The sequence below is a fragment of the Musca domestica genome, unplaced genomic scaffold, assembly GCF_030504385.1.
Source record: "Musca domestica strain aabys unplaced genomic scaffold, Musca_domestica.polishedcontigs.V.1.1 2, whole genome shotgun sequence".
NCBI lineage: Eukaryota > Metazoa > Arthropoda > Insecta > Diptera > Muscidae > Musca > Musca domestica.
The window spans coordinates 29,349,043-29,374,075 of record NW_026712249.1 but is presented as its reverse complement, the minus strand read 5'-3'; the positions used below and the strand labels follow the sequence as shown (position 1 = coordinate 29,374,075).

At 35.5% G+C, this 25,033-nt stretch overlaps 3 protein-coding genes across 3 annotated transcripts in view; 1 reads left to right on the top strand and 2 right to left on the bottom strand.

The window, feature by feature from the left end:
• Nucleotides 1–2,671: 2,671 nt before the first annotated feature.
• On the bottom strand, nt 2,672–4,489 carry LOC109612163 (endothelin-converting enzyme 1-like). Its single transcript, XM_020035949.1, has one exon. The coding sequence runs from the start codon at nt 4,487–4,489 to the stop codon at nt 2,672–2,674; it is 1,818 nt and encodes a 605-aa protein (XP_019891508.1).
• A 165-nt stretch (nt 4,490–4,654) lies between these two features.
• The window catches only part of LOC131802237 (uncharacterized), a 31,552-nt gene continuing 11,173 nt past the window's right edge, over nt 4,655–25,033 (top strand). Inside the window, exon 1 of the mRNA XM_059122051.1 lies at nt 4,655–4,779. The gene's annotated coding sequence lies outside the window, so the exon portion shown is untranslated. The remainder of the gene's footprint in view (nt 4,780–25,033) is intronic.
• On the bottom strand, nt 22,885–24,687 carry LOC101898822 (uncharacterized). The gene has a single exon (XM_059121780.1). It carries the CDS (start codon nt 24,685–24,687, stop codon nt 22,885–22,887), a length of 1,803 nt encoding a protein of 600 aa, XP_058977763.1.

Below are 25,033 nucleotides of genomic sequence, written 5' to 3'. Positions count from 1 at the left end.
TCAGGGACCCGTTATGACCTACAAATACCAATTTCCAGACAAATCCGTGAAAAAATGTGGCATAAAGCATCAAAATACCGAATATCGGGAGGTACCGTTATATGGAGACTATACCAGAACGTGGACCGATATATCTCATTTTCAATACCAACCATCCTAGACACAATGCAAATAGCTCTGCTAAATTTTGGCGCTCTACGTCAAATAATGTGGGCTGTATCGTGATTTCAACAGACAGACAGACGGACAGACAGGCAGACAGACGGACATCGCTAAATCGACTTAGAATTTTATGCTGATTATGAATATATATATATACTTTATGGGGTCTACGACGAGTATTTAAGGATGTAACAAACGGAATGACAAAGTTAATATATCCTCCTTTCCAAGGTGGAGGGTATAACGAGAAAAATGAAAAGGAATCCGTCGTTTTACCGACAAATATACTACAGATTTACCCTCAGAATTAGGTTATTAATTATGTATAGCTCCTTTGGGACATACCACACCAATATTCGACGTACTTATCACATCGAAATTTGGAAAACCTCAAACTATGTTAATTATTTTCTTTGAAAATGTTGCCCATTTGTGGGGTAGGTATCAGGAGAAGAAGTAGGCCGATATTATCCACCTTTGAACTCAATCTAAGTTTGATAATAATATAACGATGCTGCAAGTTTTGACGAAATTTAATGTTCCCTTGGAAAGTTATAATTGTATTATATTGTCAATACTTCTTGCCATATTGGGATTAATAGCCTAATAAGGTTTCATCCAAGCCTTGACGTAATTCTTCATCCATGAATAGAGAAGTTTATGGGATTTTAAAATCTTTTCCTCTTTTTCGGCTTAAATTTTTCGTAGTTTCTCTTCAAATGGATTAAGAAATTGCCATAGCTTCTCGAAATTTATTGTTCCACTAGGCAGAGGCATTTCACGGTTTTTTATATCCTATATATTCAGGAAAATATGGACCTGTTCTGAAGGACTTTTGATCATCTTAGGGGTAATTTGTAAGAAACGAATTTCCCCATAGCGAGCCAGGAATTTAGCATCAAATTGTGGCAGCAAATTATCCAGGGCTTTCATAAATTCAATACTTATTTCCATATTGGAATCAAGTACCTGGGCTTCCATCAAAGCCTTGAGATAATTCTGCATCCATGGATATGGGGTTCATAGAATGTCATTATTATTTAAATTTCCTGTTCCCCGACTACATTTATTTCTTTTTTATACCCTCCACCATAGTATGGAGGGTATATTAAATTTATCGTTCCGTTTATAACATCTCGAAATATACATTTTAGACCCCACAAAGTAAATATATTCTTGATCAGCATAAAATTCTATGTCGATTGAGCGATGTCCGTCCGTCTATCCGTCTGTGGAAATCACTCTAGCTTCCGAACGAATTGAAATTTTACTCAAATGTGTATTATGTCTGCAGGACTTTTGGTATTAACAATTGGCCATGTAGGTCGACGTTTTGGTATATCCCCCATATAAGGGTACCTCCTAATATTCGGTATTTTGATGATTTTAGCGACATTATTCACCGGAATTCTTTAAAATTTAGTATTTGAAGTTCGTAATGGATACTACAGCCTAAGACAGAAAATTGTCTGTACAGGTCCACGTCTTCGTATAGCCTCCATATAACGGAACCTCCCGATATTCAGTATTTTGATATTTTTAGTGAATTTATTCACCGGAATTGTTTCAAATTTCGTATTTGAAGTTCGTAATGGATACTACAGCCTTAGACAGAAAATTGTCTGCGTAGATCTACGTCTTCGTATAGCCCCCATATAAGGGTACCTCCCGATATTCGGTATTTTGATGATTTTAGCGACATTATTCACCGGAATTGCTTCAATTTTCGCATTTGATGTTCGTAATGGATACTACAGCCTATGACAGAAAATTGTCTGTACAGGTCCACGTCTTCGTATAGCCCCCATATAACGGTACCTCCCGATATTCGGTATTTTGATGATTTTAGCGACATTATTCACCGGAATTGCTTCAAATTTCGTATTTGAAGTTCGTAATGGATACTACAGCTTAAGACAGAAAATTGTCTATGCAGGTCCACGTCTTCGTATAGCTCTCATATAACGGTAACTCCCGATATTCGGCAATTTAATGATTTCAGGGAAATTTTTCACCTGAATTGTTTCAAATTTGGTATTCGAAGTTCGAGATGGATACTACAGCCTTAGACAGAAAATTGTCTGCGTAGGTCCACGTCTTCGTATAGCCCCATATAATGGTACCTCCAGATATTCGGTATTTTGATGATTTTAGCGAATTTATTCACCGGAATTGTTTCAAATTTCGTATTTGAAGTTCGTAATGGATACTACAGTCTTAGACAGAAAATTGTCTGCGTAGGTCCACGTCTTCGTATAGCCCCCATATAACGGTACCTCCCGATATTCGGGAGAATTTTTAACAGATTTTATTGTTTTTGAGAATTGCCAAATTCGTTCTAACTGATGGAGGGTATTCAAAGTTCGGCCCAGCCGAACTTAAATCTTTTTTAATTGTTTTTTTTTTTTTTTGGTAACTAGAGATGAACACCTTTTAAGAGCTGCTTTTTGAACCAGTTTCTTTTTTTTTTTTTAATTTCTCATTTATTTTGTCAACAACTCAATTGATTTCAAAACTTTTTCAAATATTCATTCACTTTACAATCATAAGCCTCGTCAAAATCTGACAAATGTGTAACAGCAAAATTTACAAATTTCTTGGCAACATAAGAATATCTATAGCATGTGTAGTGGAATGCGTTGAGGAAAAACATCCGTTTGAGTTCCTGCAGTGAACGGAGGCCGAACACCTGTTGATAGCGTGTGATATCTTCGGGTGTAAGGGATGAGAAAAATTCCTGATATGAGGCATACAGACTTATCGTTCTCGATATTTGTTGAACGAGCTCAGTGGGAATATCATCACTTTTAGCAATGGCATCGAACATGCTCACACCCATCAGGGTGGCCAAGGAACTTTGCTTGAAAATATCCTCAAAGCGTGCATCATATACGGGTGCTCTGAAAAGGGCCAAGGGAAAAATCATAAGGTTCAACGAAACAGCATACAGCGGCGTAACTTCGGAACTGTAGGCATATTTTGGAGTTTTGTAGAAAAATTCCTTATCCTTGGCAAAGTTCTCATAGTCGAAGTAGCTGCGCTCCAATTTGTAATAGAATTCCAAAATTTTCAAATAATTGTGATAATAATTTTTCGGATCCAAGTGCAAATCGGCATAATAAGATTCCAAAAGATCCTTGGGATTTTCCTCGGGTAAATAACCCACTTTCATGTGTAGGCTTTCCAGTTGCTCAAAGAACTCCTTGGGCATAATTCCACCTTCATCCATGTGTAGAGATTTGTTGACATTCTTCATCACATTTTCAAACATTTGTTCAATTTTCGGTATCTCGTCTCGCAATTCGGGATGCAGCTGTTCATAGATCCATTCAGCAGCGATGGGCAGTAGACTTCTTGTCAGAAACATGTGAACATGTTCCGAGGAACTTTTGATCAATTTATGGGAAATTTGCAAGAAGCGTATTTCCACATAACGAGCCAGGAATTTGGCATCGTATTGTTGCAGTAAATTATTCAGAGCTTCCATGTAGGCCATATTGTCAATACTTATTTTCTTATTGGGATCAATTACCTGGGGTGCCATCAAAGCCCTGAGATAATTCTGCATCCATGGATAGGGAAGTTCATGGAATTTTAGAATTTTTTCCCCTTCCTGTTCCTCGACTTTAAGTCTTAGTAGTTTCTCTTCAAATGGACCAAGAAGTTGCCATAGCTCCTCGAAATTCATTGTTCCACCAGGCAGAGAAATCATTGCGTTGTATTCCTTCATTTTATTTTCTTCTAAACGATAAAAGCTTTCATTATAGTCGGGCATATCCAGATATGTTTGAAACCTATTGACATCGTGATAAACTGTAGTTTCTGTTAGGAAAATATTATTGAAGCCATATTTGCGAAAACCAGCCGCAATTGTTGCCCAATCGAAGACGAAATCCTTACTATCGTCGGGTGTGAGTAAGGCCCATTTCATATTTTCCTCTTTCTCCATCCAATGCATAAAATCCGAAAACTCAAAATCTGGACTCTCTCTACAGGCCACATAGAAATCCTTAAACAGTTTCACAAATCTAGGCATATCTGTTTCGGGTGTCTTCTCCAAATACTCCATCAATTCCAGGTTGACCTCATAGCCTAATTGTTCTGGAACTCCGCTGTAATAATATCCAGCTCCTTGGTGCTGAGCAGACCAATTTTGACATGCATAGGAATAGAAATCGTCACAGGGTCGATAATTGGTGTCCAAAGAATTCCGTAATATTTTGAGTTGCTTTTCATTAATCGTCTTGTGATCCATTGGCACATCCTCAGCGGCCCTCGCCAATGCCAGCCAGGCCACCACTAACAGCAGCGTCGAAAATAGTTTCATACTAACGAACTCCTCCTTGTTTCCGAAGATATTAAATTTCTTTCAAACACCTAATCTTAACTAACCTTCGCAAGTGTGAACTCACAGATTTTATAGCAATTTCGGAAGATGCATTTCGACTAAATTGTTTGTATTTTCTGCAAACTATGAGATTTCCAAAAAAAAAATATTGTTATCAAAAACGAAAGTTCAAGCAGGTGCCAAACCATTCTGAACTGCATGTGCAGCTCATAAAACCTATAAACTTAAAATAACACAATTGAGATGCCCCTCTTGGGCAAGTTACTAAGGTAGGCATGTTTTTTTCTTTAAGTATTGATTGGAAGTGGTGAACTTGGCCCATCTGTCCCGAATGTGAAGGGAGTATCCAATTTGGTCCAAACTAGGTACATCGTAATATTTTTGTCAAAATTAGATCGAGTTCGGAGATGGGTAATATCGGTCCACTTCTTCTGGTATCTCCACTACAAAATGTCGAAATTTTCTAAAAATATATTTTCTGCACAGAAAGAGAAACCATAATCTGATTTTGCTCCAACTCCAACAAATCCGAATATTCTATCAAGTACCTCCCCCACAAAGGCACAAAATTTTGAATATCCACGAAGCTCATAAAAAGCGAAATCATTATACGATTCCATTCGAAACCTGGTACATCTCAATTTTTCCATCAACACATGATCTGTTATAAATATGATAGAGATCGGACCATTTCTTTTGCTACCTGCCCCACATAGGGTACAAGATTTTGAAAAACAAAAACGGAAGCAGTGGCCGACGAGCTGAAATGGCTCGTGAGCTGAACATATGGCAATATTCCATTCGGCAAATATTGAAAAATGAGCTCGGGGTAAAGCCATTGAAATTCCAAAAAGTGCATGAACTTACACCGCAACAGGAAGAAAATAGACTCAAAAGAGCTAAAGAGTTACTTAGCTTTGGCGAAAGTGGTGATCTGCCGAATTTGGGTTTCTCCGTCTCCGATGAGAAAACATTCGTTGTCCAGCAGTTTGTAAACAAACAAAATGATCGTGTTTACTTGCCCAAGAGGTCAGTTGAAAATGTGCACATTCGGTTCGTCACCAGAACTCAAGCGCCGGCCATGGTTATGGTGTGGGCCTCCATAACAGCCGATAATCGCTCTCTGCTCGTATAAATCGACCGTGGCATCAGAATAAATGCCGAATATTATCACGAAAATATTCTGGAGGGTGTATCAAAGCCTTGGGCACGCAAACATTTTGGCCGCAGGCATTGGACATTCCAACAGGACTCAGCACCATCGCACTCAGCACACCAGCCACCTAAGAATGGTTACAAAATTAGGTTCCTCGCTTCATTTCCAGCGCACAATGGTCACCAAAATCTCTGGATATTAATCCGTTGGACTATTGGGTCTGAAGCATTTTCGAAAGCAATCTTGACACTAAAAAATACCAAAGAGTCGATCACCTCAAGCAAGCGTTTCGCCGGAAATGCGCCAAAATACCGCAGAGCAACATTCGGACAGCGTGTGACGATTTCATTGCCCGTTTGAAGGCCATAATTCGTGCCAAAGGTGACCAATTCGAACAAATCTAAACTTATTCTTAAATTTGATGCTATTTCCGACATTTTTTGTACTCATTCAATAAAATAGAAAAAAATCTAAAAATTAGGGCGTTTGACTTTGTTGCACTTTTTTTATCCCACCCGGAATATATTTCATCCGATCTTCGTCTTTAAGTCCCTCACATTTGTAATATGAATACGACAACAATGATCTTTGGTACCAGATATTTTATAGAGCTCGAAAATACCTTTGCCAAATTTTATCGAGATCGGCTAAGATTTGGATATAGCTCCCATACATACCTTTAATTCGATTTCAGGTTTATTGTGCAAATAATGGTTAATATCATCCCAAATGGAGTGAATTTCGGGACGTACGTTTTCATTTTGTGAAACTCTTCTCCGATATATATATTTTATACCCTCCACCATACATAGTATGGAGGGTATATTAAGTTCGTCATTCCGTTTGTAACACTTCGAAATATACATTTTAGACCCCACAAAGTATATATATTCTTGATCAGCATAAACATTTGTTTAGAGATGTCCATCCTTTTGTCCATCTGTGGAAACCACTCTAGTTTCCGAATGAAATGAAGTAGGTTGATAGAATTTTACACAAATGTATGTTATGTCTGTAGGACTTTTGGTATGGAAAATGGGCAATGTAGAGCCACGTTTTGGTATAGCCCCCATATAACGGTACCTCCCGATATTCGGTATTTTGATTATTTTAGGCACATAGTTCACCGGAATTGTTTCAAATTTGGTATTTGAAATTCGAAATGGATACTACAGCCTAAGACAGAAAATTGTCTGTCAGCATAAAATTCCGTCTGTCTATCAGTCTGTGGAAATCACTCTAGCTACCAAACGAAATAAAGTAGACTAATTAAATTTTACTCAAATGTATATTATGTCTACAGGACTTTCAGTATTGAAAATGGGCCATGTAGGTCCACGTTTTGGTATAGCCCCCATATAATGATACCTCCCTATTTTCGGTATTTTAGTGATTTAAGCGACATTATTCACCGGAAATGTTTCAAATTTGGTATTTCAAGTTCATAATCGATACTACAGCCTACGACAGAAAATTGTTCGTGAAGGTCCACACCTTCATATAGCCCCCATATAACCGAACCCCCGATATTCGGTATTTTGATAATTTTAGCGACATTATTTGACGGAATTATTTCAAATTTGGTATTTGAAGTTCACAATGGATACTACAGCCTATGACAGAAAATTATCTGTGCCGGTCCACGTTTTGGTACAGCCCCCATATAATGATACCTCCCTATGATCGGTATTTTTAATAATTTCATAGAATTTTTAACGGATTTTATTTTTTTGAAAATGGTGGAGGGTTTTCAAAGATCGGCCCGGCCTAACTTACAGCTTTTTAACTAGTTTTTATACCCTCCACCATACTATGGAGGGTATATTAATTTTGTCATTCCGTTTGTAACTCCTCGAAATACTCATGTCAGACCCAACAAAGTATATAATTTCTTGATCAGCGTAAAATTCTAAGACGATTTAGCCATGTCCGTCTGTCCGTCTGTCCGTCTGTCTGTTGTAATCACGCTATCTTTCGAACAAATTGAGATAGAAGGCTAAAATTTTGCACACATGTATATTTTGCCAGTAAGCAGGTTAAGTTCGTAAATGGGCCATGTAGGTCCAAGTTATCATAGAGCCCCCATATAACAGTACCTCCCGATATTCGGTATTTTGATGATTTTAGCGACATTATTCACCGGAATTGTTTCAAATTTGGCATTTGAAGTTCGTATTGGATACTACAGCCTAAGACAGAAAACTATCTGTGCAGGTCCATGTCTTTATATAGCCCCCATATAACGGTACCCCCCGATATTCGGTATTTTGATGATTTTAGCGACATTATTTAACGGAATCGTTCCAAATTTGGTATATGAAGTTCATAATAGGTACTGCAGCATAAAACAGAAAATGGGCCATGTAGGTCCACGCCTTCGTATAGCCCCCATATAACGGTGCCTCCCGATATTCGAAATTTTGATGATTTTAGCGACATTATTTAACGGGATTGTTTCAAACTTCGCATGTGAAGTTCGCCCATGCCAGAACATTGTCTGTGCAGGTCCATGTCTTCGTATAGCCCCCATATAACGGTACCCCACGATATTCGGTATTTTGATGATTTTAGCTACATTATAAACAGAATTTTCTTCAAGTTTCGCAATTAAATATTGTAATAACTTATGACAAAAGTTGCCTATGCAGGTCCACGTCGTCGTATAGGCATTCGGTATTTTTAAAATTTTAATAGAATTTTTAACGGATTTTATTTTATTTTTATTTATTTATTTATTTATTTATTTTTTTTTTTTGGAAATTGCCAAATTTGTACCAAATGGTGGAGGGTATTAAAAGTTCGGCCCGGCCGAACTTACAGCTTCTTTACTTGTTTAATATAATCCTTCTCGAAGTGATATCATGCACTCTATAGCATGGTATAAAAGATTAAAATGCCTCAGTCAAATTTTGGTGGACATCCATTCACAATTATATATGCCTTCCAAACATTAATTCCCTCTGAATCCTAACTGTATCTGCTCTAATACCTGAATTCTTTTGTTAAGGGAGCCGTAATAAATATGCATAGTGGTGTAGGGTATCAAATAGTCAGCCCCGCCCGAATTTTTTATTTTCGTTACTGATTTTTTTTTTTTTTTTGGTTTGCCCAAAATATTTAGAACTGGCTCCGTCGGTGAGCAATGTGTCTTTTCAGAAATTTGAACAATTAATTATGACAAATTTTATTTGACTCTATTTTATTTGAAATGATGAGATAAGCACAAAATCCGTTATCAATTATTATGGGGTTAGGCAGATGTCAAAGAAGTTATAAATAGCATCTGGGACCTACATTTGTTAAAAGATCACTTATTTAGTTGATTATTTGGGAGGCGTAACTAGGAAATAACCGGTAATAAAAAAACAATTTCTCGTAAAGAGGATCAAATTGTCACCACTTTCATTCCTCCTGGTACCTCCCCCACAAATTGGACAAAATTTGGAATAACCAAAACGATTATAAAAACCGAAATAAATATACGGTTCCCTTCATATTTCAAACATCCCATTATTTGTGCTAACACAAAATCTGCTGTGAACATGGGATATATAGGTCGACCCCTTCTGGTACCTCCCCCATAAATGGTCAACATTTTTTGAATATCCATGAAGCTCATAAAACGTGAAATTAACAATCGATTCCATTCAGGCCTGGTACATCTCGATATTTCCATCAACAAAAAATCTGTAATAAAGATGGAAGAGATCAGACAATTTCTTCTGGTACCTCCCCCACATAGGGTTCATGTTACCAATATTTTTAACGGTATTAGATGATGTATGAAAATGGAATTCTTTGATCGAGTCGAGCATATTTTTCTAAAAATGATTACATATCTCATATGAAGTGAAGGAAATACGAAATGGACAATATTGGTCCATTCCTTCGGACCCAGCTCCATAGAGGGTCAACAATTTGAATAATCATAACAGAAGTCAAAATGTATTTATATAATCGAACATTAGCTAAGGGTATACAACTGTCGGCAACCCCGACTGATACTATTTTACTTGATTTTATTGTTAATTTTATACGTTTCCAATCCGAGGCAAAATCTCCCATAAAACTTAATTTTTCGGGAGAGGTATTAAAGGAAGAAATATTCTAAATCAAATTTCATTATCAGTCTCTGAATAAACTGCGCATCTAAATGTAATAGTTTTTACGGAAATTTTATTCGAAATTTGTTAAAGCAAAAGGAAATGCTATGAGTTTAGGTTGTTGACTATTTATTTATCGCGTTTTCACTTTTGTTAAAATCTCCTTTAATTCTTTGCTTTTTGGAGAACTTATCAAAGAAAGAAATGTTCCAAATAAAATTCCATTATGAGTCTCTGAACAAAAGAAATTTGTATACTTAATAGGTGTCATTAAAAAGCATATTAAACCCATAATACAATAAGGAGGTAGAACAGCTATGCCCGCTTCCTGTCAGACTCATTCAAAATTATTGTTTTCACTTTTTCATATTTTCCCTTATTTTTAAAATGAGTTAAAAAGTGCGAAGAATGAATGAAATGTCTGGATTTTTCTCTCAAAAATATGATCCTAACCATTCAATTTCATGGCTATATTGGCTAATAGCTTTAATGCGCGAGCCGCAATTTATGTGTCTTCCAATCATTGGTTGTGAAAATATTTTTTTTTTCATTTTTCAAAAAAATAAATACATACACAAAATTGGCAGAAGTCGGGCACACTTTTTATTGTACCATGACTAAACCTTTGTTTTTTTTCAAAAATTTCAAAATTTAAAAAAATTTACAATTTCTATGTGCAATAGCCAATGGAAAATTCTAAATGGATTTGACAGTGCTCGGTTTGTAAAAATAGTCTTGATAACATCGATAAAAATTTGCACACCCTTATAGCTTTTTTCCCAGCTTATTGTTTAGTAACTCTCCCAAGAAGGGCATCCTAATCGCATTGTTTTAAATACCCTAATTTGAACATATGGCTGGCTCTAGATTCACTATTTTTTTTTTCTTTTTTTTTTGACATTGGCTTGAACCTTGATTTCTGATAAGAAAACATTTAATTTCTCTCGTGACCATTTATTTATTTTTAAATAAAAAAAACCTAAGTTCATTAAAACTTATCTTCGAAAAAAAAATCGTATAAAAAGTGGGAATTTGCGAGGGAAAAAACAAGTTTGGATTAGACACTTGAAGAGAATTCATTAGAGATGGTGAACCCCTGCCACGAGCCAAATTAAGTATAAAGGAGGGATGTTTTTTTTTGCAAACACGATTTATTTTTCCTTTGAAACCTCCACCAAATATTCCAAAGTCCTCTTTATTTCAGGTAAATAGTTTGACATTCTATTAGGCTAGTTATCACCTGGTATTTCCCTAATTTGTACGATTTTAAATTCATAATTATATAGAGCCTACCAGAAACTCAACAATTCCATATCTTTTCCATATTTTCTTGAGGTCCATTGATTTCAGAAAAAATCACAAAACCAATATTTTAAAATTATGTGGCTGTGTTTCAAATTATTTTTCAATTTAATTTTTCATTTCTTTCCATGCAAATAAAATGCATTACAAATTTCTTAAAACATTCTCAAAAAGTTATTCAATTTACAATCATAGGCCTCAATAAAATCCGACAAATTGCTGGTAGCAAAATTCACAATATCAGCATCACCGGAATACCATTCACACTTGTAATGAATTGCGTTGAGGAAGAACATTTGTTTGAGTTCTTGCAGCGAACTCACGCCAAACATCGTTAGATATCGGCTAATCTCTTCGGGTTGTAGCTTTGAGAAGAACATCTCAAATGCAGCATGCAAACCAATTATTCCCGAGAGATTTCCCACATCGACCTTGGGGAAGTTTTTCGTTAAAGGGAATGCATCAAACATGCCCATACCCATGATGGTGGCCAATGAACTTTGTTTGAAAATATTCTCAAAGTCCAAATGATATACGGGTGGTCGGAACAGACCGAAGGGCAATATCATCAGATTCAACGAAGTCACATAAATTGACGGATTGACGTATCGTATTTATAACTTGGGGTTTTGAAGAAAAATTCCTTATCCTCGTCGAAATTCTTGTAATCGAAGTAAGTGCGTTCCAGCTTATAATAGAATTCCAGTATTTTCAAATAATTTCCATAATAATCATTGGGATAGAGCTTCACATCGTTGTAGTACGATTCCAGAAGTTGTTTGGCATTTTCCTGAGGTATCATACCCACTTTCATGTGCATGGTCTCCAATTTGCCCAAGAATTCTTTGGGTATATATTCATGTACATCCATCATATGCAGTGACTTGTTGACATTTTTCAAAATATTTTCAAACATTTGTTCAATTTTTGGTATCTCCTTCACAACCTCAGGATGCAATTGCTCATAGATCCACTCCGTGGCCATGGGCAATAGACTCTTTGTGGTGGTCATACATTCATTTTTCGTAGAACGTTTATTAAACTTGTCAGCATCCTGAAGGAAACGAATTTCCGCGTAACGAGCCAGCACTTTGGCATCATACACCCTTAGCAACTTATCCAGGGCTTCCATGAAGGCCATATTGTCAATACCCACATCCATATTGGGATCAATAACTTCGGGTTCCATTAAATACTTGAGGTAGCTTTGCATCCAGGGATATGGGAGTTCATGGTATTTAAACATTTTTGGTTTCTCCTGATCTTCAACTTTGATATCATGCAACTTATTCTCAAATGGTTCAATATATTTCCATAAATCGTGGAAACCCATTGTTCCACTGGGCAGAGGTATGGTTTCATTGTACTCTTCAATTTCGTAATCGAAAACAATATTAAAATCATCATTGTACACGGGCTTTTTTAGATATGTAATGAAATGACTGCCCTCTTGATAATGTCTCGAATCCATGATGAACATATTATTGAAACCATATTTGCGGAATGTGGCCAAAATTTTGGTCCAATCGAAGACAAAGTCCTCAGTAGCATCGGGTGTGAAAAGGGCCCATTGAATATTTTCTTCTTTCTCCATTCAATGCATAAAATCCAAGGACTAAAATTCGGCACTTTCTGTGCAGCACACATAGAAATCCTTACCGAGTTTTACAAATCCGGGCATATCCGTTTCAGGTGTCTTTTCCAAATATTCAATCACTTCCATATTAACGTCATAGTTCATCATTTCAGCAACAGTTGTATAGTTATCGCTATTATCTTGGTGTTGATCGGACCACTTAAAACAGGCATAGAAATTGGTACAGGGATTATTGAACTCATCCAAAGATTGCGTTAAAATGCTACGGTGTTTTTCATTTATTTCCATACGATCCTCGCTGCACCTGACCACAGCGACAGAGGCCACAACCAATAGTAGCAGTATGCCAATTTTCATATTTCCTTTCTATTTTATTTCTCACGAATAATATGTCTCTTCAATTGTCTAATCTGAACTAGTGTTTGTGGCAATGGAATCGCGTCTTTTATAGCAAATTTGAAGGGTATAAATTCGACTATTATTAGGTGAGATTATCACAAGAATAGTGTTATCTCAAATTGAGGGTCAAGCTGAGGCCAAAGAAAGTATACCAGTGGCATTGTAGGCGTTTGATATTTAAAGAAAAAAAATTATAAAAAATAGGTCATTAAAAGCCATATCATGGAGATGATCTTCTTGGAAACGTTACTACTTAAATAGGGTACTATTCCAAATGAATTGAATTGAAATTCCCAGCCATTGTTGGAATATTTAAATATATTTTGACTTCTGTTATGATTATTCGAATTGATGACCCTCCATGGAGTACGTTCCGAGGGAATGTGCCAATATTGTCCATTTCGTAGCGGACCTAAATAAATATGATATAAATATTGCGACGTGCCATGTTTGGACTATATATGTGTAGGAAGAGGTTCTGCAGGAACGTTGTAATAAAATTGTGCCATCCACACTAAATCTTAAGCCCTATGTGGGTGAGGTACCAGAAGAAATTGTCCAATCTCTACCATCTTTATAACAAATCTTGTGTTGATGGAAGTATTGAGATGTTCCAATTTTTTTCAGACTTTCAGGAAGCCTATGATTGTAAAATGAATAAATATTTGAAAATAATTTGAAATTAATCGATTTTTAACTAAAAAATGAGAAATAAAATAAATTAAAAAGAAATCAGTCATTTTGTCGAAAGATATATAACCTCAGCATTTGATGTTTTATTTATGTAAACCTGTTTTGGGACCTGTAAAAATTAGACCTACTTATCCCAAGGAAATTTGGAAAACTTCAAGCGAAGAAAATTATTGAAAATGTTGACCATTTGTGGGGTAGATGCCAGGGGAAGAAGTGGACCGATATTGTCCACCTTCGAACTCAATCTAAGTTTGATAATAATATAACGATGTTGCAAGGTTTGATGAAATTTAATGCTCCCTTGGAAAGTTATTATTGTATTATATTGTCAATATTTATTTCCATATTGGGATCAATAGCCTAATAAGATTGTGATGTGATAATTCTGCATCCATAAATAGGGAAGTTCATGGGATTTCAATGATGTTTCCTTTTCATCCGCTGACATTTGCTGTAGTATCTCTTCAAATGGATTAAGAAGTTGCCATAGTTTCTCGAAATTTATTGTGCCACTAGGCAGATATATTATTTCCATGTATTTCTTCATTTCAGGGTGTATAATATTTATATATGTCCAGAAACATATGGTCATGCTCCGAAGGACTTTTGATCAGCTTATGGGAAATTTGTAAGAAACGAATTTCCCTATAGCGAGCCAGGAATTTGCCATCATAGTGTGGCAGCAAATTATGCAGGGCTTCCATAAAGGCAATACCTTTTTCCATGTTAGGATCAACTACCTGGGCTCCCATCAAAGCCTTGAGATAATTCTGCATCCATGGATAGGGGAGTTCATAGAATTTCAGTATTATTTAAATTTCCTGTTCCTAGTCTTTGTTTTGTGGTTTATTTTCAAATGGATTAAGAAATTGCCATAGCTCCTCGAAATTCGTTGTTCCGCTAGATAGAGATATGGTTTCGTTACATTCCTTCATTTCAAGGTGTAAAACGGCGCTTCGTTAGGGTGTAGTTTCAATTCTGAATTTTATTTAAAGATATTTTGTTTAAGTGCTACAAAAACTATTCTAACTTAACCTAATTGCAGCCACAGAAATCAAGTGGCCTTGGCTACCAACTGGCGCATCGATACTGTGTGTGTGTGTGGGTCATGACCTTTATTATCGTACACATTATCGTATACATTTATCTATATAATTTTACTACCAAATCCACCTTCAACAAACATTTCAAATTTATATCCGTTTAAATAAATTTATTGTAACCCATTTCTACTTAAATAAAAGCTACACCTTGATCTGATATACCGCACAATATCACTGAATTGTACACATGTGATATTTTATTGCAGCTGGGAGACTTATCATTTTCAAATATTTATTTTTAGTTGTTAGATTTTTCCAGCGCCTCACCCGCACTGAATAGTATGTACAAAGTATTTTGTACACAAGGTGTATTAGATGACAAAGGATCTCCTTATAGTTGAGCATATTCAAATATACTGTAAACCTATTTGTATCGTGAAAAATTTTGCGATTCACTGAGGAAAATACTATTGAAACCATATTTGCCGAATCTCGCCAAAATTGTTGCCCAATCGAAGACGAAGTCCTTACTATCATCGGGTGTGAGTAGGGCCCATTTCATATTTTCTTCTTTCTCTTTCCAATGTATAAAATCCAAAAACGCAAAATCTGCAGTCACTCTACAGACCACATAGAAATCCTTAAACAGTTTTACAAATCTAGGCATATCTGTTTCGGGTGTCATTTTCCAAATACTCCATCAATTCCATGTTGACATCATACCCTAACAGTCCTGTAACGGCATGAAAATTATAACGAACTCCTTGGTGGCGATCGGTTTAATATTATACGATTCTTAAAATTATAAAGCATGGAGGAGGTTTATACGAATACGTTGTATTTCTCCGGTATAATTGTGTCAGTGGTTTTTTTTCAACTAATTTTTTTTTTCATTCCTCAACTCAACATTTCGTTGGTCTTTTTCCAACTTCTTCAGGAGTTTATTTCTTGAAAACCCTGACGACAACAAAAAACCTAGATTCGCTCTTGCATACGCAAGCCCACAAGAGTATAAGGTTTTTCTTATATTCTCTCTTTATCCAATATTCTCATATTACCAAAATCTGCAATGTTTATTCATTTTTCATGTTAGTTTCGTGCTCCACTCGCGGTTTTTCGTTCCTACATACACCTTATTTTCATTTCCTTCCTTTCCTTTGCAATTTATTTCGTAGAGAACTTTTGTAAATAGTTTCGACAGGGTATTGCAGCAATTTCCTAAATCTACATAACAGAACGGTTTCTTTCTAAATTATGGCAACTGAATATTGGACTGAGGTGTTATCTTTGTTATTCAATGATATTGTACAAAATGAGCAGATTCCATGCATTCCAAAATTGTAGAAGATTTTGGAAAATATGTAAAAATATTAAAAACTCTCCGTTATAAGCCATTAATAATTTAATTTCTTTTAGGTTAGTATCATAAAAATTATAATTTCACCAGGTGACCTTATTAAACACTTCTGCAAGATTGTTGACATTTCTATAATATTATCTTACAACTATGATGGTACCCAAAATAAAAAGGTGTTTAAGGAATTTAAACTTTTAAACATGGTCATTTTCGGTAAGTTAAATTTTTTCTTACATATTTATTGAAAAGTGATATTATATTACCTTAAAATATAGTCCATTAGTCTATTCTATAGTATAACTGTTTAATATTAAAAAATTGTTCTATATTTTCTATCCTTATTTCAGAAGCTGTCGTGAAGGATTCAATGAACAGGATTACGCCAAAAAAAATTAGAAATTGTTTCAAATTCCCTAAGGCAAGACACTTCCAGACAATGTCCTACAATAAAAAAAAACTGGAAAAATTTAAATTTTTTCCTTTAGTTTAAGCTTTGTTTCTTCCCACGTCTTTTGAATAAGTTTTATGAATTTCTTTTTTATGCATTATTTCTAATTATAATAAGAATATTTTATTGTTGAAAACACTGTTCTATAATACGAATATTTTAATAAAAAAAAACAGCTGAAATTTAATTTCCACAATCTAAAATGTTGATGGAATCGGACCCATCCAACCTTCGCTTACAATGTTGATAGATTTCGAACCCATTCAACATTCGCTTACATTGTCGGTAGATTTTGGACTCGTCTGACGGCCTAGGCCATCGCTGTGTAAATGTAAGTAGATATTGTATACAGGCTTTGGATGAGTCGCACCAAAATCGCTAAAAAAAATCCGCTGGGCTAATATTCTCACATTATCAAAACCTGCAGTGTGGCCATTCTCTTTGTATGTGTTGAGCTAATTTTCATTTTTCTTTTTTTTCTTCATACCCTCCACCATAGTATGGAGGGTAAATATCTCTAGCTTCCGAGCGAAATGAAGTAGATTGATAAAATTTTACTCAAATGTGTATTATGTCTGCCCCCATATAACGGTACCTCCCGATATTCGGTATTTTGATGATTTTAGCGACATTATCCACCGGAATTGTTTCAAATTTGATTTTTGAAGTTCGTAATGGATGCTATACCCTAAGGCAGAAAATTGTCTGCGCAAGTCCACGTCTTCCTAGAATTCTCATATAACGGTACCTCCCGATATTCGGTATTTTGATGATTTTAGCGACACTATTCAGCGAAATTGTTTCAAATTTGGTTTTTGAAATTCGTAATGGATACTACATCCTAAGACAGAAAATTGTCTGCGCAAGTTCACGTCTTCGTATAGGCCCCATATATCAGTACCCCCTGTATTCGGTATTTTGACGGTTTTAGGTACAATACCCACCGAAATTGTTTGAGATGTGGTATTTGAAGTTCGTAATGGATGCTACAGCCTGTGACAGAAAATTGTCTATGCTGGTCCAGGTCTTCGCACAGCTCCAATTTAACGGCACCTCCTCATATACGATTTATTTCAAGTTTCGAATTTGAATATGTTAATGGCTTATGACAAACAATGCCTATGTATTTCCACGTCGTATAGACCCCAATATAACGGCCATGTTCGGTATTTATTAAAATTTTAACAGAATTTTTAAGGATTTTATTTTTTGAAAATTTCCAAATTCGTTGCAAATGGTGGAGGGTATTAAAAGTTCGGCCCGGCCGAACTTACTGCTTTTTAATATGTTTGTTTTAAGAGCTCCTTTTTGTAAAACAAGATTCTCAATCCATTTTTTTTAATTTCTCATTTATTTTGTCAAAAAACTCAATTAATTTCAAAACATTTTCAAATAGTTATATAATTTACAATCATAGGCTTCGTTAAAGTCTGACAAATGCCTAACAGCATAATTAACAGATTCCTTTGCTAAATGAGAATATCTTTTGCATGTATAGTGAATTGCGTTTAGGAAGAACATTCGTTTGAGTTCCTGCAGTGAACTGAAGCCGAACAGCCGTTGATAGCGTGTGATATCTTCGGGTGAAAGGGATGAGAAAAATTCCTGATATGAGGCATGCAGACTTATCGTTTTCGATATTCGTTCAATGAGTTCATAATCACTCGTAGTAATGGCATCAAAAATGCTCTCTCCCATCAGGGTGGCCAATGAACTTTGCTTGAAAATATCCTCAAAGTGTGCATCATAAACGGGTGCTCTGAAAAGGGCCAGGGGAAAAATCAAAAGGTCCAACGACACAACATACACAGGTTTGACTTCAGAATTGTAGTCATAATCTGGTGTTTTGTAGAAAAATTCCTTATCCTTGGCAAAGTCCTCATAATCGATGTAGCTGCGCTCCAGTTTGTAATTGAATTCCAAAATTTTCAAATAGTTGTGATAATAATTGTTCGGATCCAACTGCAAATCGGCATAATAGGATTCCACACATTCTTCACCACATTTTCAAACATTTGTTCAATTTTCGGTATCTCGTCTCGCAATTCGGGATGCAGCTGTTCATAGATCCATTCAGCAGCCATGGGCAGTTGACTTCTTGTCAGAAACATATGAGCATGTTCCGAGGAACCTTTGAGTTTGAGTTTATGGGAAATTTGCAAGAAACGTATTTCCACATAGCGAGCCAGGAATTTGGCATCGTATTGTTGCAGGAAATTATCCAGAGCTTCCATGTAGTCTATATCAATAGTTATTTTCATATTTGGATTTATTACCCTGGGTCTCGCCATAGCCTTGAGATAATTCTGCATCCAAGGATAGGGAAGTTCATGGAATTTTAATACCTTCTTCCCTTCCTGTTTCTTAACTTCAAGCGTTTGTAGTTCCTCTTCAAATGGACCAATAAGTTGCCACAGCTCCTCGAAAGTCATTGTTCCACTAGGCAGAGATATCGTTTCGTTGTATTCCTCCATCTGCATTTCTTTTAAATTATAAATGAGATAGTCGGGCATTTCCAAATACATTTTAAACCTTTTGACATTGAAAAAAAGTTTCGTTTCTGTTAGGAAAATATTATTGAAACCATATTTCCGGAATGTGCCCATAATTGTTGCCCAATCGAAGACGAAGTCCGTACTATCGTCGGGTGTGAGTAGGGCCCATTTCATATTTTCTTCTTTCTCCATCCAATGCATAAAATCCAAAAGCTTAAAGTCGGGAGTCTCTCTACAGGCCACATAGAAATCCTTAAACAGTTTCACAAATCTAGGCATATCCGTTTCGGGTGTCTTCTCCAAATACTCCATCAATTCCAGGTTGACCTCATAGCCCAATTGTTCTGGAACTCCACTGTAATTATATGCAGCTCCTTTGCGCTGATCAGACCAATTATGACATGCATATGAATAGAAATCGCCACAGGGTCGATAGTTTGTGTCCAAAGAATTCCTTAATGTTTTCAGTTGTTTTTCATTCAACGTCTTGTGATCCATTGGCACATCCTCAGCGGTCCTCGCCAATGCCAGCGAGGCCACCACCAACAGCAGCGTCGAAAATAGTTTCATACTAACGTTTTCCTCCGAAGATATTAAATTTCTTTCAAACACCTAATCATAACTAATCTTCGCAAGTGTGAATTCACAGATTTTATAGCAAGTTTGGAAGATGAATTTCGACAATTTTTTTTTTAATTGTGACACTGCCTAAAAGTAAATATTTGTTATCAAAAACGGAAGTTCATGCCGGTGCCAAACCATTCTGAACTGCATGTGTGGCTAATAATGGAAAAACCTAATGATTTAAAGTAGTGCAATTGGGATACCCTCTTGGGCATGTTCCTAAGTTAGTTATTTTTTATACCCTCCACCTTGGAAAGGAGGATATACTAACTTCGTCATTCCATTTGTAACATTCCTAAATATTCGTCGTAAACCCCATAAAGTGTATTATTCGTAGTCGGCATAAAATTCTAAGTCGATTTAACGATGTCCGTCTGTCTGTTGAAATCACGATACAGCTCACATTATTTGACGTAGAGCGTCAAAATTTAGCAGAACAATTTGTATTGTGTCTAGGATGGTTGGTATTGAAAATGAGATATATGAGTCCTCCCGATATTCCGTATTTTGATGAGTTTTGGAACATTTTCCCATGAAGATATCTAAAAAGCTAATTTATCACAAATTTCCACGTTTTGTTGTAATTTAATGACGTGAATATTAATAGGTAATAGTTTTTGCGGAAAATTTATACGAAATTTGTTATAACAAAATGCTATGAGATTAGGTTGTTGACTATTTATTTATCGCGTTTTCACTTTTATTCAAAATCTCCTTTAATTCTTTGCTTTTTGGAGAAAGTATCGAAGAAAGAAATGTTCCAAATCAAATTCCATTATGAGTCTCTGAACAAAAGAAATTTGTATACTTAATAGGTGCCATAAAAAATATCTTTAAAAAAAAAAATATATTTTTATGAAATTTAGCACTTTTTCCGTATTCACCGCAAAAAATCCATATAATTTCAATGTGCAATAGCCAATGGAAAAGTTTGCATGGATTTGACAGGGCTCGGTTTGTAAAATAGTATTCAAAACATCGATGAAAATTTGCATATGCCTTGTAGATTTTTCCCAGCCATTCCTTTAGTAACTCTTCCCAGAAGGCCATCTTAATTGCATTGCTTTAAATAGACTAATTTGAACATCTGGGTGGCGCTAAATTTTTTTTTTATTTATTTATTTTTTTTAACATCGGCTTGAACTTTGATTTCTGATAACAAAACATATTACTTGTCTGGTGACTATTTATTTATTTATCGTTATTTTTAAAGGTAAAAAAGTTAAGTTAATTAAAACTTATCTTCGAAAAAAATCCCTTAAAAAGCGGGAATTTTCGAGGGCAAATCTTAGTTTGGATTAGACATTTAAAGAGATCTCATTTGAGGCGGTCATCCATGTCTAATCCAAACTTAGATTTGCCCTCGAAAATTCCCGCTTTTTAAGGGATTTTTTTCGAAGATAAGTTTTAATTAACTTAACTTTTTTACCTTCAAAAATAACAATAAATAAATAAATAAATAAATAGTCACCAGAGAAGTAATATGTTTTGTTATCAGAAATAAAAGTTTGAGCCGATGTCAACAAAAAAAAAATAGCGAATCTATCGCCACTTTGTTGCAGTTTTTTTTTATCTCACCCTGTATAATGTAATATACTACATAGGTCGAATTACAATGGAAGAAGAGCTAGACATAAACCTCTAAACAGCAAGTGAAATCAAGGAGTACGTTTGAGATTGAGCCAAGGAGAACATATCAAGAGATTTTTTATTTTGCAGGAATGTGCTGTTCACGGACGAGAGCAAATTCAACCTTTTTGGTTTAGATGACAGACTTTATGTTTGGAGAAAAGCAAATGAACCGTTACTTGCCAAAAAATATGAAACCTACAGTGAAGCACTGTGGTGGGTCAGTAATGGTGTGGGGTTCATTTTCAGACTCTGGACCTGGTGTATTGCATTTCATTCAAGGTATTATGGATCAGACTATGTACCTTAACATTTTGAAAGAAAGTTTGCCACTCTGTACGGAAAAACACGGCCTTGGCGAAGATTATTATTTTTATTAATACAATGATCCGAAACACAAGGCTTATAAAGTGCGGTCATGCCAGCTATATAATTGTCCCCACGTCATGGATACACCAACCCAGAGCCCAGACACAAACCCCATAGAGAATTTATGGAGATATCTCGATGAAAAAATCCGCCAGCATAACATATCTTGCAAAGAAGATTTGAAGAAGGCTTTTTTGGAAGAATGGCAAAAAAATGAACCTAGCTTTTGCGACAGACTTGTTAAAAGTATGCCAAATAGGCTACAAATAGTAAAAAAAAGGAAAGTTTTGCATACAAAATATTAATGTCTAGAAATACTTTCAATTATACGAAGTGTACGAGTTTGGCTTTGGTATTGAAATATGATCTCTTTTAATATATTTTTTTATTGTTTTTACTTTAAATGAATTAAAATGTTAAGTTTTTATTTGTTTTTTAAATTACTTACATAATTTACTAATAAAATGTCGAAAAAAAAATTTTTTTGTAAATTTAGATTTTTGGAAGTTATAAGAAAAACAAGTACAAAAGCGGCTAAGTTCGTCCGGTCCAAACTTTTAATACCCTCCACCATTTGGAAGGAACTTGAAAATTTCAAAAAAAAAATCCGAAAACTACCACTTAAATGAAAACCTTTATATGGGGAACGAACGAAATTTGAAATAATTCCGATAAATAATGTCGCTAACGTGGACCTGCATACGAAATTTTTTGCCATCTCTTATAGTAGCCATTAAGATCTTTCAATACGAAATTTGAAACGATTCCGGCGAATAATGTTGCTGAATTCATCAAAATACCGACTATCGGGAGGTACCATTATATGGAGGGGGACCTATGCCAGAAGAAGACTTACTTTGTTGATTATTTGGCATGGGAAATTAGAAAACGACTGGAGATAGGGCTTCTCCTACAGAAAATTAAGTAGTCGCGGCATATTTTGTGGAAAAACGATTTGATTTCATTTTTCCCTAAAAACCAATATTTATTTCATTTCTAGTCATTCCTTGTTATCATCCAGTCTTCACCTTCTTTGTATGATTTTTTTTTTGCATATCCTTTTTTCCAAAAAAATCATAAAATCGTGCTTCAAATTATTTCTTTTTTTCAATTTAAATTTTCGTTTATTTCGATGCAAACAAAATGCATTACAAATTCCCTAAAACATTCTCATAAAGTTATTCAATTTACAATCATAGGCTTCAGTAAAATCGGACAAATTGCTTGTGGCAAAATTAACAATATCAGCATCACCAGAATACCATTCACACTTGTAATGAATTGCGTTAAGGAAGAACATTTGTTTGAGTTCATGTAGCGAAGTGAAGCCAAACATTGTTAGATATCGGGTAATCTCTTCGGATTGTAGCGATGAGAAGAAGACCTCAAATGCTGCATGCAGACCAATTACACCCGCAAGTTTTTTTACATCTTCATTGGGGAAGTCCTTCGTTGAAAGGAAGGCATCAAACATGCCCATACCCATGATGGTGGCCAATGAACTTTGTTTGAAAATATCCTCAAATTCCTCGTGATAAACGGGTGGTCGGAACAGACCGAAGGGCAATATCATCAAATTCATCGAAGGAACATAAATGGAACGGATTGATGATTCGAAATTATAGCTTGGGGTTTTAAAGAAGAATCCCTTATCCTCGGCGAAATTCTTGTAATCGAAGTGGGTGTGTTCCAGTTTATAATAGAATTCCAACATTTTTACAAAATTTCGATAATATTCGTGGGCATCAAGTTTTACATCCGCATAGTAAGATTCCAATAAATCCTTGGCATTTTCCTGAGGTATCATGCCCACTTTCATGTGCATGGTCACCAATTTGCCAAAGAATTCTTTGGGTATATATTCACTTACATCCATGTGCAGGGATTTATTGACATTCTTCAAAATATTTTCAAACATTTGTTCAATTTTTGGCATCTCCTTCACAACCTCAGGATGCATTTGTTCATAGATCCATTCCATGGCCATGGGCAATAGACTTTTTGTGGTGGTCATACATTCATTTTTCGTAGAACGTTTGTTAAACTTGTCAGCATCTTGAAGGAAACGAATTTCCATGTAACGAGCCAGAACTTTGGCATCATACTCCTTTAGCAACTTATCCAGGGCTTCCATGTAGGCCATATTGTAAATACCTACTTCCATATTGGGATCAATAACTTCGGGTTCCATTAAATACTTGAGGTAGCTTTGCATCCAGGGATATGGGAGTTCATGGTATTTAAACATTTTTGGTTTCTCCTGTTCTTCAACTTTGATATCACGCAATTTATCCTCAAATGGATCAATATATTTCCATAAATCGTGGAAACCCATTGTTCCACTGGGCAGAGGTATGGTTTCATTGTACTCATCAATCTCGTAATTGAAAACAAAATTAAAACCATCATTGTACACGGGCTTTTTTAAATATGTAATGAAATGACTGCCCTCTTGATAATGTCTCGATTCCGTGATGAACATATTATTGAAACCATATTTGCGGAATGTGGCCAAAATTTTGGTCCAATCGAAGACAAAGTCCTCAGCGGCATCGGGTGTGAACAGGGCCCATTTAATGTGTTCTTCTTTTTCCATCCAATGCATAAAATCCAAGGGCTTAAATTCGGGACTTTCTGTGCAGGACACATAGAAATCCTTAACGAGTTTTACAAATCCAGGCATATCCGTTTCGGGTGTCTTTTCCAAATATTCAATCACCTCCATATTGACGTCATAGTTCATCATTTCAGGGACAGTAGTATAGTTGTCGCCATTGTCTTTGTGTTGATCGGACCACTTATAACAGGCATATCTGTAGAAATCGGCACAGGGTCTGTAGTCCTTATCCAAAGACTTGATTAAAACACTATGTTGTTTCTCATTAAGAGCCTTGTGATCCTCGCTGGACCTCACCACAGCTAGAGAGGCCACAACCAATAGTAGCAGTATGCCAAATTTCATATTTTGCACCAGTTCACTTTTTCCCGATTTCTTTGGTGGAATAATTTCCTTCAATTGTCTAATCTAAACTAAATTTTTAACAAATAATTTAGCAGCTTTTATACCAAAATTCTATGGGAATAGAATTTATTTGTTTTATTTATTAATTTTTTTTTTATAATACATATTTTCAAAACCTTGTTATCTCAAATTGAGGGTCAAACGGATGCAAAAAAAAAAATGCTAATTGCATCATAGTCATCTCACATATAGAACAGTTGTTCACTCGAAGAGATATCACTGTGATGGCCTTCTTGAGCACCCTACTACTTAAATATGGTATGATTGATATAGTCAGTAATTTGTA

Bases quoted from the DNA above. Each gene is read 5' to 3' on its own strand.
- LOC109612163 (XM_020035949.1), bottom strand. From the start codon at position 4,489: ATGAAACTATTTTCGACGCTGCTGTTAGTGGTGGCCTGGCTGGCATTG.
- LOC101898822 (XM_059121780.1), bottom strand. From the start codon at position 24,687: ATGAAATTTGGCATACTGCTACTATTGGTTGTGGCCTCTCTAGCTGTG.